Source organism: Dipodomys merriami, unplaced genomic scaffold, assembly GCF_024711535.1.
Source record: "Dipodomys merriami isolate MVZ:Mamm:240054 unplaced genomic scaffold, mDipMer1.0.p SCAF_8, whole genome shotgun sequence".
Taxonomy (NCBI): Eukaryota; Metazoa; Chordata; class Mammalia; order Rodentia; family Heteromyidae; genus Dipodomys; species Dipodomys merriami.
In genome coordinates this window covers 20,847,356-20,864,899 of record NW_027206401.1, presented here as the reverse complement: position 1 = coordinate 20,864,899, position 17,544 = coordinate 20,847,356, and the positions used below count along the sequence as shown (strand labels likewise).

Genomic DNA, 17,544 nt, shown 5'->3' with positions numbered 1-17,544 from the left:
GAACACTAATCAGTTATAGGTTTAGAGCAGAGAAACGTGTATGTGAAGCTCTGCGGCAGTACTGGGCAGCCCATCCTCCACCCACCTCACATCCAGCTTCCCTAGTATCTGGGGGTAGCTGAGACCATGGCCTCCTGGAATCCATCACAACATCCCGTAGAAGTGCTCCATGATGGGGAACAGAGGAGCTTCCTTCTTACCTTGTCCTCTTCTAGCCTCTGCCTTCGCTTTTCCTCTACCGCCGCCCTCCGCCGCTCCTCCTTCAGCCTCTGTTCCTCCAGCCTCCTCTTCCGCTCCTCCAGGTGTTTTTCATAGTACTGCCTGGCCCGCTCCTCCTTCTCTAGCCAGAGGATTTCTCGTGCGGCTTTATGGGAAGGTAGAAAAGAATGCAATACACTGGAGTTTAAAACTTGAATAGTCAGGGCTGGGTCGTATATAGTAAATATGAATTTTAAGGTTTTGTACTGACCAAGCCCAGGAGGAAAGCAATAGAGTGCTATTAATTTTTAGGATAATTTCATATGCTAATAATGAGGTGGAAGAAGATGCATTGAATCCTCCCCTTTGGGAACTCATAGGATTTTCTGGTTTGGCATACATGTTCTGCTCTCAAATCTAATATTGTTAGGATGTGTCCTCATAATCAATGATACCATCTGTCTATCTGTAAAAAGTACAATATACTGCAGTGCTGACTACACTTCTTTCAACACAGCACTGGCTCTTTGAAAGAAGTAGGGGAAAATAGTGGATGAACGACTTGCCAAGTGCCTCATGGCCTAACCCATTCAACTTAGCCTGTGAGGGCCAAGAGGAGCACACAGTACCAAACCTTATCAAAAGCCAAGGAAAGCTGGGTTCTGGTGGCACACATCTATAATCTTAGCTACTCAGGAGGCTAAGATCTGAGAATTGTAGTTCAAAGCCAGCTAAAGCTAGAGATATAACTCAGAGGTAGAGTGCTCTGAAGTATATCTAAGGTCCTGGGACAGATTCCAAACACTGTAAAGGAGAGAGGGGTATAAGGAAGGAGGGAGAGAGGGAAGGAAGAAGGAAGAGACGGGGAGAAGGAAAAGAGGAGGAGAAGGAGAAAGGAGGGGGTGGGGAAGAATGACAAAAAAGAAAGAAAATTTAACCTTTATGCTTTACCTCAACACATAATGATATTATTTATATTCAAATAAATGCCACTTTTCAGGTTACATGAAATACACTAACTAAGTGCTAATGATAATTCTTAAAACAAATAAACTATTATTCAATTTAGGTCATTATTTCTAGGAAGGGAAAAATGAAAACACAGAGAAGTACAATATTTTACAGGACTTATCTTAAGAGAATTCATATAGGAAATACTGATACAAGAAAAAAGAATGAAGTGGTAATCGCTAATAGAATGTATAAGCACAGTACAATTTCAAGATTAGTAAGGAGAACTGTGGAAAGAACAGTATTTATTTGCACCAGACTAGCCTCTATTTCCACACTACCAATACTGCCTGTTCCCTTAAAAGGAGGAAAAAGGGGGCTAGGAAGTTAAAATAAATTGGAAGGAAAAAACTCAAGTTTATTAAGACAGATTTAGCCAGGCATGACGGAGCATGTCTATAAGCCCAACCTGGATGTGGAAGCGAGAGGATCAAGAGACAGCCTGAGCTGTATATAGCTTTTCCTATAGTAAGATCCCACCTCAAAACCAAACCTAAAATAATACAAAAATACCATACATATTTTGACTGGGCAAAACCCAAAACACCTACCTATGCTGTTTACAAAAAACAAAAACCTGAAAAACAATAGCAACAATAAAACAAAAACAGAAACCTGTTCAATGATAGAGTATTTGCTTAGCATGTAAGGACCCTGGGGTTGATCCTCAGCAACACGTGCACATACATACGTGTATGTGCACAAGCTCGCGTGCACACACGTGCACACACACACATGAAGCAAACAGCCATAGGCAAATGAAAACAAAAAGGTCAGAACTAAAAATATTAATATCAGACAAAACGGACTTGAAATTCAAATAAGAAATAAAAGATCCAAAAAAGTTAAATAATATCCCCACGACCAAAGTCTAAATGAAGTAGTTGGGATTTTACCTCAGCTCTGACTACAAAGCTTATACTGCCAGAGAGGACACAATATTGCGCCCATGTACACTTGTGCCTGTCTCCCATTTCTACCTGAATACTCACTGAGAACTCTCACAGATCCCGACTTGCTGTGTGTGAGGTTATCAGGGAACCCTCTGTCTTTGGTCTTCTGATACTAGCTCCAGGAGAGTAAACTGTGTGCAGTTGGATATGTCAGGTCTTCCTTCCTTTCTCCTCATACATGCTCTAACTGACTTAACATATCCAAGTGGTAGGTCTTTTCGGGATCTCTCAGACCCCGTAGGAGCCTCTCTGACGTTGTTGCTATTACTTTAAGGGTTCATTTTTTCTTCCTGCTTCTGATGCCCAGCCTTTTCAAATCCATCCCACTTACTGTTCTCAGACATAGCTTCCTCATACAACAGACCTGGAGACTTACTTCCCCCATGTTCCCTGTTCAACTCCTCACATAGGCCTTGTGATCCTGAATATTATACTTGCTACCTATGTCCAAAACACCTCTTCTCATCTGTTGAACTTGGTTGTTGTTGTTGGTTGTGGGGCTTTGACTCTGGGCTTGGGCGCTGTCCCTCAGCTCTTCAGCTCAAGGCTAGCACTCTACCACTTGAGCCACAGTGCCACTTCCAACCTTTCTGTTTATGTGGTGCTGAGGAATTGAACCCAGGGCTTCATACATGTGAGGCAAGCACTCTACTGCTGAGCCACTTTCCCAGCCCCCTGGTGAACTTTTGTCCTATAAGTCATTATCAAATGCACCTCCTCTGAGCAGCATGACCTGAGGCACTGGGTCTACTCTGCAGATGGCAACTGCTCTGAGTTCATGTCTACTTTGGTAGATGGCTAATACAAGTGTGAATAAATGAACTGGAATGCTTATTGAAGGAGGCTAGGGATATAGCTCAGCAGTACAGCACTTGTCTTGTGCACATCGGGCCCTGGGTTCGATTCTAGCACCATACACAAAATAATCTAGAGCTGAGTGATTTTCAAGCAAGGTGACTTACATTGGACACGGGTGATAATCCAAAGCCTTGTCAGCTTGTGGTGATGGTTCTTTCATTGGATTATACAATGCAAAACTGTCTGACAAGGGTGGCACTGCAGGATAGCCAGGGCTCTGTCTCCTTAGGGGAGGAGCCCCCCCCGACTTTGCCTGCTCCCCTGTACAGAAAGGATGGAGCTGAGCCAGCAGCTGATACACTGGGAAAACCAAAGACTTCCCTCCTTTGGGCCGGGAAGACCAAGAGCCTCCTTTGTGTGGAATGACTTTTGAGATAAAGAAGCAAATCAGATCAAAGATTCCCTGGAATTCTTACTTGTGTTTACCTCCTGCTCAAGAAATGCAGCTTTCCTAGACAGACCAATGGCCACCCTTGGACTCATTTGGTGGCTACCTCAACCCTAATCCCCTACACTTCTCAGAGAATTTGCCTTTCTCCTCATCTGGCTGTCTCTCTGAGCCCCACCCAGGAAACACACACACACACACACACACACACACACACACACACACACACACACACACACACACACACACACACACACACACACACACACACACACACACACACACACACACACACACACACACACACACACACACACACACACACACACACACACACACACACACACACACACACACACACACACACACACACCTTCTGCCTGCCACTCCATTGTCAGACCTCTCCAGTTCCAGTCACATGACTGGCCACCCTCATCTTTATCGTCATCACCCTGGCTCTTACTTTATATTGTATTGCTGACACTGGGTGATTTACAGGCTTTACTTCTACAGCCATGCTGCAGGGCAGACACTGCCATTAAACTTATTATGAGGAGTCTGAGACACAGAAGTGAAGCAACTTGCCTTGACATCTCGCAAGTGGATGAGCTAGACTTCAGACTTGGCTGTCTCATTCTGGAGGTGAACAATGAGCCATTCTGCTAAAAGGCCGAGTCTGGAGTCCTTCCCCAGGGTGAGGGAGAAGGTAGAGGTCCCTAGCTCCCAATGTCACTCTTAGATGTATTACTATTTGTTCAAAAGTTCCTTTACTTTGCAGATCTCTTCATTTTCACCCTTAAAGGCAAAGACAATTTGGTGGGGGAGGGAAGAATGGCTCTTTGGTCTTTTGATCTATCTGATATTCTCTTTACCTAACCCATTGGGCAACAAGCACCTATCCTTTCCAGCAGCAAGCCTGACTTATGATACAGTGCTATGGTATTTGCTAATGTCATGTTCCTCCCACAAGGGCCATTTGGATCCTGGAGTTTTCTATTTACCAGTGTTGGAAGCTTTCGTATATGTCTTCATCAAGTACCAATTTCAGCAGAACTGGATGCCAATCAAGACTGATGGCAGAGCTGTCAAAGTTTACTTACTTGACATTTGGATGAGAAGGTCTATATCCAGTGGGTGTTCATATGGGTGCGCAACATCTCTCCCTCCTCTTCTTTTCCTCCCTCCCTCCCTCCCTCTCTCCCTTCTTATGGGTGGAGAAATCCTTTGTCCAAACAAATGTCTCTTAAACAATGTGAAGTATGAGATCAGGAATCAAGTCTAACCAGTGCTCTATCACTATTGTTTGCTCACTAATACTAACTTGTCTGTAAATACTTTTGAGACAGAATGATGATTTATCTCTTGACCATACATCTTAATAAAATACTGTTGGTCCCTGAGTCAACAACATATTGAGGTCAGGGAGAGAGGGGGGAAAATGTAGAGTAAGAAAACAAGCAGGGTGTGGTGACACATGCTTGTGATTCCAGACATTTGGGAGATGGAGGCAGGAGGATTGTGAGTTTGAGGCTAGCATGACCAAAAGGACCAAAAGGTAGCAAGACCTTATCTCAAAAGAAAAAAATGAAAACAAATGGGCTGACAGAAAAGCTTGAGTGGTAGAGTGAGTGATTGCCTAGCAAACACAAGGCTGTGGGTTTGATTCCTATGATGAAAGAACGTGGGAAGGAAGGAAGGAAGGAAGGAAGGAAGGAAGGAAGGAAGGAAGGAAGGAAGGAAGGAAGGAAGGAAGGAAGAAAGGAAGGAAGGAAGGAAGGAGGGAGGGAGGGAGGGAGGGAGGGAGGGAGGGAGGCAGGGAGAGAGGGAGGGAGGGAGGCAGGAAGGGAGGGAGGGATTGAATCAAAGAAAAACAGGTTCTTTTCCTCCCTAGCTGTCTGAAGGTCTGCCGCCATCATGAATGACATAGTAAGTATCCAGACCAGGAAATTCATGACTAATCGACTACTTCAGAGGAAGCAGATGGTCATGGATGTTCTTTACCCTGGAAAGGCAACAGTACCTAAGACAGAAATTCAGAAAAAACTTGTCAAAATGTACAAGACCACACCCAATGTCATCTTTGTATGTGGATTCAGAACCCATTTTGGTAGTGGCAAGACAACTGGCTTTGGCATGATTTATGATTCCTTGGATTATGCAAAAAAAAAAAAAAAACCCTCAAACACAGACTTGCAAGACATGGCCTGTATGAAAAGAAAAGACCTCGAGGAAACAGAGAAAGGAATGCAAAAGCAGAATGAAGACGTCAGAGGGACTGAGAAGCCAGTGCTGGAGCTGGCAAGAAGCCAAAGGAGTAAAGATCCTGCAGTGGCAGGGCCTGCGGTGATGACGAGTTTTTCACAAAGGGATTAATAAACTGTAAAAAAGAAAAAAAAGAAAAACAACAAATAACAAACAAAAGAGAAAAGCTATGACTGAAAGCAAAGAAATCTGGCAAAAATAAAAAGCACCCCCCCCCAAGCCCTTCAATTACAATTTAACTGAAGTTTGTTCAAAGGTTAAAATCCTTTTTTTTAAAAAAAATATCCTATTCTTTTTTTTTTTCTTCCAGTTGGTTGTGGGGCTTGAACTCAGGGCCTGGGTGCTGGCCCTGAGCTTCTCTGCTCAAGGCTAGCATTCTATCAATTGAACCACAGCTCTACTTCCTGTTTTCTGGTGGTTAATTGGAGATAAAGTCTCACAGACTTTCTGTCTAGTCTGGCTTTGAACTATAATTTCAGATCTCAGCCTCCTCAGTAGCTAGGATTATAGGGTGAACCACCAACACCCGGCAATATGTTAACTTACTCATTCAAAAACACTACACTATGATAGATCTCTTGTACAACTTTGAACTTAGCTATAAAAGCCAATACGAATGCATTAAAGTTTCATAGGTTTGAATTTTTGTTTGAGAACTCTATCAATCCTATATTCTGTGACAATCTTTAATGACTGATGACTCCAGAAAAGCCCAGAAAGTCCAAGTTAGAAATGCAAATTTTGTCAAATAAGATTTTAGAGCGCTTGCCTAGCAAGTTTGAGGCCCTGGGTTCTATCCACAGGTGGGGCAGGGAAGATACTGGTCTCAGAAAGAGACTAAATAATTTAATTCAATGTTTCCTCAGTGTCAGCAGTGTGTCAATACACTTAAAAATTAGACACAAAAATTTCAACTTACTCCATGTCATTTTCAAGAAGGGATATCCTTGATCTCCCTAAACTGTCTTACTAAACATTTCTTAAAAATTCTTTTGATCTTGTCAAAATATTTCAAGAGTTATTAGCTTTATGAAACATGAACAGTAAGAAGATTTAAGGTACAACTCCTCTATAAATATCTCTGTCTTGCTCACGTGAGAAGATGGTAAGAATAAGAATTTAAGGGCAGGGTGACAGAATGAATGCTTGTAATCTTAGCACTTGGGATACTGAAGCAGAACTGCAACTTCAAAGTCAGTCTGGGTTAGTAAGAACATTTTCTTCTTAGAAATACCTGTGCAACCCAACTATTGCTAATGTCACTAATTTGTAATTTCCCCAATACTCCTCTGCACTGCTCATGTAACATTCAACAAAGTTTGGGTACTGGCTATGTGCCAAGCTGCTGTAGATACAAGAGAAGCAAAACCCCTTCTCCTCAGGAGCACATTCCAGCAGAATCTGACACAAGAAGAAAGTAAAATATTGATACGTTTAGATGTTTATGATGCTAGGGAGAAAAAGGGAATTCTACTTGAGAGAGCTGCAAATTTACAGAAGGCCACACTGAGAAGGTAGCATTTGAAGCAAAACTAAAGAAGGGAAAGGGACAAGGTGGCTCACGCCTGTAACCCCAGCTACTCAGATCCTGAGATCTGAGGATGGAGTTTCAAAACCAGCCCAGGCAGCAAAGTGTCTGCAAAGTGTCTCTTCTCTCCAATTAACCACACAAAAGTCAAAAGTGGAGCTATGGTTCAAATGGTAGAGCACCAGCCTTGAATGAAAAAGTTAAGGCACTACCCAGGCCTTGAGTGCAAGCTCTAGTACGAACACAAAACAAAACAAAACAAAACAAAAACCCAAACCACCACTACCACCAGCAACAAAAACAAAGAAAGGAGAGAGAAGAGGCTATAGATTTACAATGTGGAATACTCAAGTGTTCACAGCTCTGACTCAGGACTGTGTTAGAGTGTTTAAGAAACAAAAAGGTGTAAGATGGAGAGGCATGACACAGCAGGCCCCCTTCTAACTGGGCTGCACTGGCTGCGTGACTGAGAACGGAGCGGTGGAGATGGGAGAAAGAAAGGAGAGCTGGGAGGCGGTGCAATCTGCAGGGGAGAGGTTTAGTGGCTTGAGCACGAGTCTAACAGAGTGTGAAGTGGTTACATTTTGGGTATATCTGGAGGTTATTTCCTGATGGATTGGTTATGAGACACATGAAAAATGAATTGTAGCTAGAAGTGATATAACTTTGGATCTTGTATTAGGTTACTTCCTGGCTTGGAATACAAGTTCCAAGAGATGAGAAATGTGTCTTCACTTCAGTATCTCCAGCATCTCTGACTAAACACCATCCCAACTACTAACTTACTAGTTAGCAAATTAATTTCAATAACATAAAGTAGGTGGAGACCAGTGGCTCATTCCTATACTGTAATCCTATCTACTAGGAGGCTGAGATCTGAGGATTACATTTTTGAGCCAGCCTGAGCAAACCAATCTAAGACTTTTATCTCCAATTAAGCAGTAAACAAACAACAAAAAACTGTAAGAGGAGCTTTGCCTCAAGTGGTAGAGTGGCAGCCTTGAGTGAAAAAGCTGAATGATAGCTCCAGGCCCTGAGTTCAAGTCCCAATACCTGGGCCCGTATGTACTTGTATGGAAAGGGGAGAAGATGGAGAGAGAGAGGAAGAGGGAGAAGGAGAGGGAAAGGGAAGGGTAGATATGCTGAAGTCCAGAGAGAGGAGTTTGGAGAAATGGCCTGAATAGAATCAGATGGAATAGAGTGGGTGAAGAACCACTTATAAAGCTTTTAAGGCAGAAAGATAAAGCTTCCAAGAACATCTGTCCAGCCAACCATCAGAGCAAAGCAGTCTCACAAGCAAAGATTTATTATGACTCATTTTATGTGAAAAACTGGAGAGTAACATAGAAAGGCACGCCACAGGCATAATCCCACCATCAAAGCATTAGAGCACAATGCGGAGACTTAGCCCACAGAAAATTATTAATAGATTCTGTCCAAATGCAACATAGTACTGATACACCATGTTCAAAACAAGACAGTCAGACCTTTACCCTGTCTCCTCCAGTTTGCTTTTTAAAATTTAAGAAAGGACCAAAAAACAACCTACTCCAAACCTTAATGATTTCTATGTCAATTTCAACCCATATCTAACAGTAAATAATCAGTGTCAATGACCATTCATTTTAAACTGGCCTTCCAAGAATTTGAGGACTAATTTCCAGTGTTTTATTTAGAAAGCTTTAAAGTAACTGTTGACATAATCTCTTCCTTTGTTTTCCAACTATGTAAATTCCAAATATTTTCTATTCAGTAAGGGCTCTTGTTTATTTGTTTGTAACAGTGTGGAGTTGTAACAGCTTTTATTCAGTGCCAGACTGGGGCTTCCACTTTTTCACTCTACTAGTTGAGCTTCAGCTCCACTTCCCCAGCTTTTTGGTGGTTAATTAAAGATAGAGTCTCTAGGATTTTTCTACTGGGACTGGCTTTGAACTTTGATCCTCAAATCTCAGCCTTCTAAGTAGCTCAGATTATAGTGTGAACCACCAACCCCTGGCTAATCACAGCTTGTAAAGAAAGCAGTCTATGTGCAGTTATCATCTGGTTACTGTGATGTACTTGTACTGGGTACTTGTACTCAAGAAGCCTTAGAAACCACCCTCATGTATTCCGAGGCCTAATGTATGTACGTGTAGGCATTCTGCATGCATGTTTATGTAGGCAGCCTCACATAAGACTTAGCTTCTATTATGATGGTTTCAGTACATAAAAGTAGTACAAAAATACAGTTTTAAAATTTAAAAAGAAAATGAAACTCTAAAGAAAAAAAAGGAGGAATATATTCCATTACAATTATGATTTGAGACCGGGCATAGTGGTAAATGCCTAAGATCCCAGCACTCAGGAGGCTGGAGTAAGAGGATGACAAGTCCAAAGCCAGTCCAAAGTATGAGGCTAACATGAGACATAGTAAGACCCTAGTTCAAACAAGCAAGCAGCAAAACTTAGGATTCAAATATAAAAAAAAGATGTAAGATCAGAACTAAGACACTTAATATAGCAAGGTAAGAATAAGAGAAGTATTGTATCCATTATATACTAGCTCACCATTAAAAAAAAAGTTGTGATAATAATCTGAAGAGTAAGTGTTGTTTCCTCCTGTCCTTTCCTCATTCCTCCAGGCCCTAGCCTTGTCCGTCTGTCCTGTAGATGATTCTACTTGGTGGTCAAAGGCACCAGCAATAGGGCAGGCTGGCTTTGGTCCTTCCTCAGGCTCTCCTGCTGGAGGCACACAGCATGTATGGTAACTAAGGTTTGCTTCTGCCTTTCCTGGACTGAAGCTAGCTGAGGAGGGCAGGGCCTCCACTTTACTCTCTCTCTCTTTTTTAAATCAGTCTCTGGCAAATCAAGTTTCTGAATATATAAATTAATGAGTTCATGTTAAATATCATCAACAGGAATCAAAATACACTATACCATCTTAAGAAAAAAGCTGCACACTGGTAGCTCATGCCTGTAATTCTACTCAGGAAGCTGAGATCTGAGCATCATGGTTCAAAGCCAGCCTGGGCAGAAAAGACTGTTGAGACTCTTGAAAACGAGAAGTGGAGCTGTGGGTCAAGAGAGTCATCCTGGAGCAAAAAAAGCCAAGGGACAGTGCCCAGGCAATGGGTTCAAGACCCAGTATAGGCATGTACCGCGAGCACGCACACACACACACACACACACACACCACCACCACTACCACCACCATCACCACCACCACCAACATGCTCATAAAACTTTTAGGGAGAATTAGCTACAAGTCTTAGACCTTTAAAGCATAAGAAGTATAGTTATTTTTGTAGATTTCCACTATCAATTAAAAAAAATCCTATTGATGCCTGATTTGAAGAACATGAAGAAATTCATATGGAAAGGCAGGAGTTAAATATAAATATGCAAGAGCTTAGAGAGATTTAGATCAAATATGCAAGAGCTCAGAGAGATTTAGATCGTGTTGTTGATATTACTGAAGCTCTTCTTTTTAAGCAATTGTGAATATACAAACCTGTAATTCACAACACAGCTCTAGAGAGGTGCCTATTAGGGTGACACTCCCAATGAAGATGGCAGGGGAGGTGGTGGGAGGGGACAAAGTGCTAACTTGGATGGAACTGGAGACAGACTGCAAGTAACAGTCACCCCAGAACAGAACCGCTTTCTTATTTTTTGCTTTACTTTAGTCTCTTCTGGCTTCTACAGCTCTGCTTTCTCATTTCAGTTCTGCTCAGCCTGGTCTTCCTCCTCCCATTCCTTATTAGGCACTGGGACAGGTCATGGGAGGAGGAAGGTGCCCAGATGGCAGAGCCAGCCTGATCTCCAGAGACCTGCCAACCCGCAGAGACAGGGAATATTAGGCCCCTATGGACGCACAGATACACAAGCTTAGGAAAACAGAGAAGGCTGTGAATTTCCAGTAAGTTACTGAAATATGTGTCTGGTAGCAAAACAAATGCCATCATGTGACTGTTGTGACAGGGAAAAGGATGCCAACGAGGTCTGGACAGGATAAAGGGCTGGTACCTCCCATGGAAACATTCACTCTTGCAGCTCAGAACTTCAGAAAACTATTAACCATTCGCTATAGTGCATTTGGCAGCCTAAGTTAGGGTAAATTAAAAAATATCCATAATCTCTGGTCACACTGGCCAAGCACTTTCTTTTCTGGGTACATAAAGAGAAGATCAGGTTTCAGCAACTTTGCAGAAGCAGACATTAAGCAAGGTACTGGTGGCTCATGCCTGTAATCCTAGCTTCTCAACAGGCTAAGAGCTGAAGACTGTGGTTCACGACCAGCCTGGGCAGACAAATCCAAAAGATTCTGATCTCCAACTAACCAGAAAAAAATCCAGAAGTGAAAGTGTGGCTCAAGTGGGAGAGTGTCAGCCTTGAACAAAAAAAGCCAAGTAAGATTGTGAGGACCTGAGTTAAAGGCCCAGTACCAGCACAAAAACAAACAACAACAAAATCCCAAAAGGCATCAAGACAAAGGAAGAGCTGGCATGAATTCTTTGCTGTGTTCTAGAAGACAATGAGTGCTTTACCTCCGCGTCATGAATTCTTTGCTGTGTTCTAGAAGATAGTGAGTACTTTACCTCAGCGTCTGGTCTCTGCTTACCAGTAAGCCAGGGCTGTGGCCCAGCTTTCCAGCAGTCCATAGGTTAATAAATGTCCGAGCTAGTGACCTTTCACAAGGATGTCCACAAACAAGACAGAAGTCAGATACCTCAGCAGTGGGTCTCTGCATTTCCTGACAGCACATGCAGAGCACCTGCCTAGAAATTCAACCACAGCATCCTTCCAACATGGGAGCCATTAGGTAGCTGGGTGTTATATAGGCTCAGAAATTCTCATATTCATTTTCTCTGCCAGTCTAAGCAGAAAAAAGTCTACAAAACTCCACCTCCAATTAGCCAGTAAAATGCTGGACTGAAGGTATAGCTGAAGTGGTAGAGCACCAGCTGAGCAAGTGGCCCTGAACTTGGGAAAACACACACATACACACACACTCTCTCTCTCTCTCTCTGTCTCTCTCTCCTGCAAATTCCAGCATCATTCCACTGAAATACACATTCTCTCCTGTGCCATGTGAAACTGTAATACCATGAACTAACACATAAAAATAATCATCTAATCCTGGGGCTGTGCTTACTGCTGTGTATGTGAATCACTTCCTCAACTCTCCTTCACAGTGCTCCTAAAGTCTACCAGGTCCTTGAGAGAGAACAGCTGTGACAGTAACATCTATCAATGGCAGGTGGCCCTCATTCTAGAGCAGAAAAAAATAACAATTCAGCAAGAGAGCTCCTCCAAGATCAAACAAGGCCTGCAGGGCAGGATCTGGGTACCTAGCTGTTTTTCCCGTTCCTCACGCCGCTCTCGGGCCAGCCGCTGGCGGTCATCGACACGTAGCACAGGTGGAGGTTCTGAAATAAGGTGAAAATATGAGAGGAAGTGATTTTTAAAAATACCTGGGTAAATGTCTTTTGATCTAATAAACTGATGAATATTACTACACCTCAACACAATTAGTACATGTGTCTATAGTTACAGTGATATACTTGATTATATAACAATTCACAAGGTTGTTTTCCCTCCATATAGATACATTATATAGCCAGGTATAGTGCTTCGTGCCTATAATCCTAACTACCTGGGAGGCAGAGGTTGGGATGATGGTGATACGAAGTCAGCCCAGGCAAAAAAGTTCACAAGACCCCATCTCAACCTATAAAAAGTTAGATGTGGTAAGAGTTTTTCCCCCCATCTTTAACCACCAACAATCCTACCTAGGTGAATTCCTTAAATAACAAATTCTACTTCTAAAAACCTCAGTCATAAAAATTGAAAATCAGTTGTACTAATAAAAACCATATAAGTACATTATGTAAAGTTTGTAAGAGCCGGGTGCTGGTGGCTGGTGCTTGTAATCTTTGCTATTCAAGAGGCTGAGATCTGAGGATCATAGTTCTAAACCAGCTTGGGTAGGAAAGGTCATGAGACTCTTATCTCCAACTAACTATCTACAAACCAGAAGTGGAGCTGTGGCTCAAAGTGGCAGAGCACGACTAGCCTTGAGCAAAAAAGCTCAGACAGCATCCAGGATTGAGTTCAACTGAGTCCTGTAATTGACCAAAAAAAAAGAAAAAAGAAAAAAAAAAGCTTGTAAGAGAGTTCACCACTTTATAAATTGAAGTAGGAGCCACTTGTAGCTTACTTTCAGGTACATGCCAAATTTCATACAAATTCTAAACACAGAATGGGACATACCCCCTCACCTGCCCACGCCAGCACGGACAGCCCCAGTCACAAGAACTGGGGCTCCTGAATTAAGGAGTCTTTTCAATTATGCAATGGAATGTGACCTTTTTAAGAGCCTTTGAAATGCAGGGCAAGAGGTGGGATAGCTTTCCCCTGGCCTCTTACTACTTGGCTCTTTTTGCAGTGTCCTTCAAGTCACCCTTATTATTGTCCCTTTCTTTGAAATGACAAGTCAGATTTATTTACTCAATAGACTTATATGTTCAAGGTGTTATCCAAGTGGAAAACAAAGGATAAAACTAAGTAAAAAGAGAATGTTTTCTGTGAGAAAATGCTTTCGGGGCGGGGAAGGTGGCTCAGTGGTAGAGCGCTTGCCTTGCATGCATGAGGCCCTGGGTTCGATTCCTCAGCACCACATAAGCAAAAAGAAAAAAGCCGGAAGTGGTGCTGTGGCTCAAGTGGTAGAGTGCTAGCCTTGAGCTGAAGAGCTGAGGGATAGCGCACAGGCCCAGAGTTCAGGCCCACGACTGGACCCTCCCCCCCAAAAAAGAAAATGCTTTCTATGGTTTGTTTTAGTAACAGGCATTACTTTGTAGCCCAAACTGGCTTCTCAGTCCTCCTGCCTCAGCCACCCCAGTGCTAGAATGTAGCAGGTGTGGCCACCACACTGTTCTTGAGGGACACTGGCCTCAAATACAGCATGCAGAACTTATAGTCTTTCCTTCTAGTCCTTTTCCCTTTTTTTTTCTAGTTTGCTTTTCCTTCTTTTGATGGTTCCCTATCATGACATTTTATGCTAATCCCACTCATGAACCATACATAAGAAACTGCACTGTCTATTTAACTGTATTATGTTTACAGACTGCTTCTTTTTATCACAATTGGAACCGATGATGAATCATAAGCTATTAAATGAAATTACTGTGGAAAAAGGGGTACAATCATTGCAAAGAACATAGAGTAAAAAACATGCTATGTGAGCTTTGCCATGTGTAAAGACTTAAGTCTTTAAGTTTCTTTTTTCTTTTTTGTTAGTCTTGGGGCTTGAACTCTGGGCCTGCGCACTGTCCCTGAGCTCTTCAGCTTAAGGCGAGCACTCTACTATTTGACCCACAGAGCCACTTCCCGTTTTCTGGCAGTTTAATTGGAGATAAGAGTCTCATGGACTTTCCTGCCCAGGCTGGCATTGAACCGTGATCTTCAGATCTCAGCCTTCTTAGTAGCTAGGATTACAGGCGTGAGCCACTGGCACCTGACAAATTTTTTTTTTCCTTTTCTTTTTTCTTAAGTTACAAAAGCCATATACAATAATGCTGGTCATACAGGTACAAAATTTGTGTTATGTGAATTTTAACACAGAAGAGTAAAATGATTACTTTATATGCTGCTTGCCATAAGCAAATGTATCCACAAACTTTCTGTCACTCACCATCAGTACAACTCTGAGAAAAGCAGACCAAATATCTGTTCTCTACTTGAAAGGGAGAAAACCAAGGCTCTGATCTGTGGTTGTGACATAAAAATCATACCAGTGAATGTGTATTTGGGTGGTAAGATTGGAACCAAATTCCCCTAAAATCTACTTTACAGTTCACCAGCATGCCTCTAAGGCTTTTGAAATAGTCTTCTTATCCCCAAAGCCCATGCAATGCATCATACCTTGTTTATTTCCAGAGTTGTTACTTGGTCCTGAAACTGTAGAGGAAGGGCGGTTGAGGGATGATTTCTTATCTTGCACTTTATAGCTGTCAGCCGCTATGAAAAAAGAGAAAAGACATTTAGTTTCTTCAAATTTGTTCAGAAACATTCACCCATTCAATATTTACTGTGAACCTCTGTATCCGGTGTATCCTTGTATTCATAAGGCCAGATTTAGGAAATGAAAAGGTGAAGCACTTACAACCCTGTCCTAGAGATAGGGTGAGCAGGACTCTCCAGCCATCAATCCTGTAGTCACAGAGTGTTTAAGGGTCTTATCTCAGTTCACACACAATGTTCTTAGTTCTCACAAGCTCGTGCAATAAAAACTGAAAGTTTCAAAGGACATAAATAACTAAGTAGGGAACCAGGAGATATGCACTAGGATTTTGAGAAAGGCCTATGGCCAAAGTTGAATAGAGTATTTCCATTTATTTTTGTGATGCTTGGAGTTGGACACAGGGCCTTGTACATGCTGGGTCCATGGGTTCTATGACCTGGCCATACCCCAGCACCTCTGAGATCATTAGAGACAAAGGGATATGTCTTTTAGGAAAGCAATGCAAGGCAGATATAACAGGTACTTCTTTGGCTAGATGAAAGATCAAAGTCATCCATGTCCAAAAAATTTTTTTACATATGTGATATGATTTAGCATATTTTTCAAAACTTCAGCCCTGGATGCTTTTCCTGTCTTCCTACCTACTCCATCTTTAGTGTCCCTTTAGTTTGGCTCCTCAGTTCTTTCAGCCAATCAGGTCTAAAATGGGAGACAACCTTGCTTTCTCTCTCTTCTATACTCAGTTTCACTAATATCTTTGTTCAGCTCCACCATCTGACTGCCTGCTTTCTAACCATCTCATTTATGTGTATCTGTACATCATCTCAATTAGTCTACCTGGTCCTGCCATGGGCCACTGGGCCCTTATATCAATACTGGTCCTATGATGACATGTCATGCCCTCCCTCCCTCTGCTCAAAACGTCCCAGGATCCTACCTAGGCCACAGGAGAATCCAAAGTCTTTACCATGGACGAGAAAGGTGCAGTGGTCTGGTCTGTACTACTTGCCCTGTCGATGACTGCTCTAGTAATACTGACTGTGAGATCCATCTCAGAGCTTCAGTATGTACCTGAAAGGCTCTTGTTCATGTCTTTTCTACTTCTGTTCAACTGTGATGGCAAAGTCACCTCTTTAACACTGGTTCCCATCACTACCCCCTCCTCCTCACCCACCGAAATCATACAGGTTAATGACTTCCTCCTCCACCCCTCACAAACAGGGATGCGTATGTTCAAGGTTCTTAACTTGAAACAGTACCACAATAATTATGTTTCAGACATACTCTTTAAAAAATAAAAATAAAAATGGTTCTTATGATGTACCTTACAATTGAATGTGTAAGTGGGCACAGTGGCTCAAAGCTGCAATCCTAGCTATTTTGAAGACAGAGATGGGGACTGTGGCTTGAGGCTGGACAAGATGAGGGAAAAAAAGTTTGTGAGACTGTCTTGACCAAGATAGCTGCACACAGCTACAGGTGAAGAAGCACAATGGTCAGACGCAGTAGCAGGTGCCTGTCATCTCAGTGACACAGGAAGCCCAGCTAGGAAGCCTGCAGTCCAGACTAGCCCAGAAATAGAGTGAGACCCTACTTTGAAAATAACCAATACAAAAAGGCTAATGGAGTAGCTCCAGCGGAAAACACCTATCTAACAAGTATGAGGCCTCAAGTATAACTCCTGGTACTACCAAAAATAAAAATAAATTTTTATGTAGAGACCCAGCAGAGAAGGCTGGGGCTATAGGGCTTAGTGGTAGAGTGCTGGCCTAGCAAGTATGAAGCCTAAATATAGTCAGGGAATGACAACAAAGGCACCAATCAGTGGTTTCTAGGAGGACTTAACCAGTGAAGAAAACTTTATGCAGCAATTTCCCATGGAACAGGGTCACACTGTGTGTACACACTTGTGCTGAAGGGACAGATCAAGAAGAATAGGAGTGGATCCAGCCCTGAACTGACCCAGAAGGGAAAGTGAAAGATGTGGCAGCTCCATCCCACACTTACCAAACTCTATAGCACACCTCACCCCACACAAAGAGCTCAGTGGGGCTGGAGATATAGCCCAAGGGTATAATGCGTACCTACTATGTGTGAGATCCTGGATTCAATACTCAGCGCGTGTGCGTACACACACACACACACACACACACACACACACACACACACACACACACACACACACACACACACACACACACACACACACACACACACACACACACACACACACACACACACACACACACACACACAGTAATTAAACAACCCCAAATCTTCAACAACAAAGAAACCATGAAAACATGTATTTATTAATCCTTAGGTTTCTAAAATTTAAAATCCT

The 17,544-nt window shown here is 42.5% G+C and overlaps 1 protein-coding gene and 1 pseudogene across 5 annotated transcripts in view; one reads left to right on the top strand and one right to left on the bottom strand.

The window, feature by feature from the left end:
* The window catches only part of Map7 (microtubule associated protein 7), a 139,591-nt gene that overhangs the window by 36,612 nt on the left and 85,435 nt on the right, over nucleotides 1-17,544 (bottom strand). For all 5 annotated transcript variants that reach the window (XM_070010633.1, XM_070010631.1, XM_070010632.1 and 2 more), the window contains exons 2-4: nucleotides 15,101-15,196; nucleotides 12,529-12,606; nucleotides 201-364 (exon numbers count right to left, since the gene is read on the bottom strand). In XM_070010633.1, the coding sequence (XP_069866734.1) occupies nucleotides 201-364; nucleotides 12,529-12,606; nucleotides 15,101-15,196 (338 nt within the window). The remainder of the gene's footprint in view (nucleotides 1-200; nucleotides 365-12,528; nucleotides 12,607-15,100; nucleotides 15,197-17,544) is intronic.
* LOC138818969 (small ribosomal subunit protein eS24-like) lies at nucleotides 5,323-5,726 on the top strand (annotated as a pseudogene).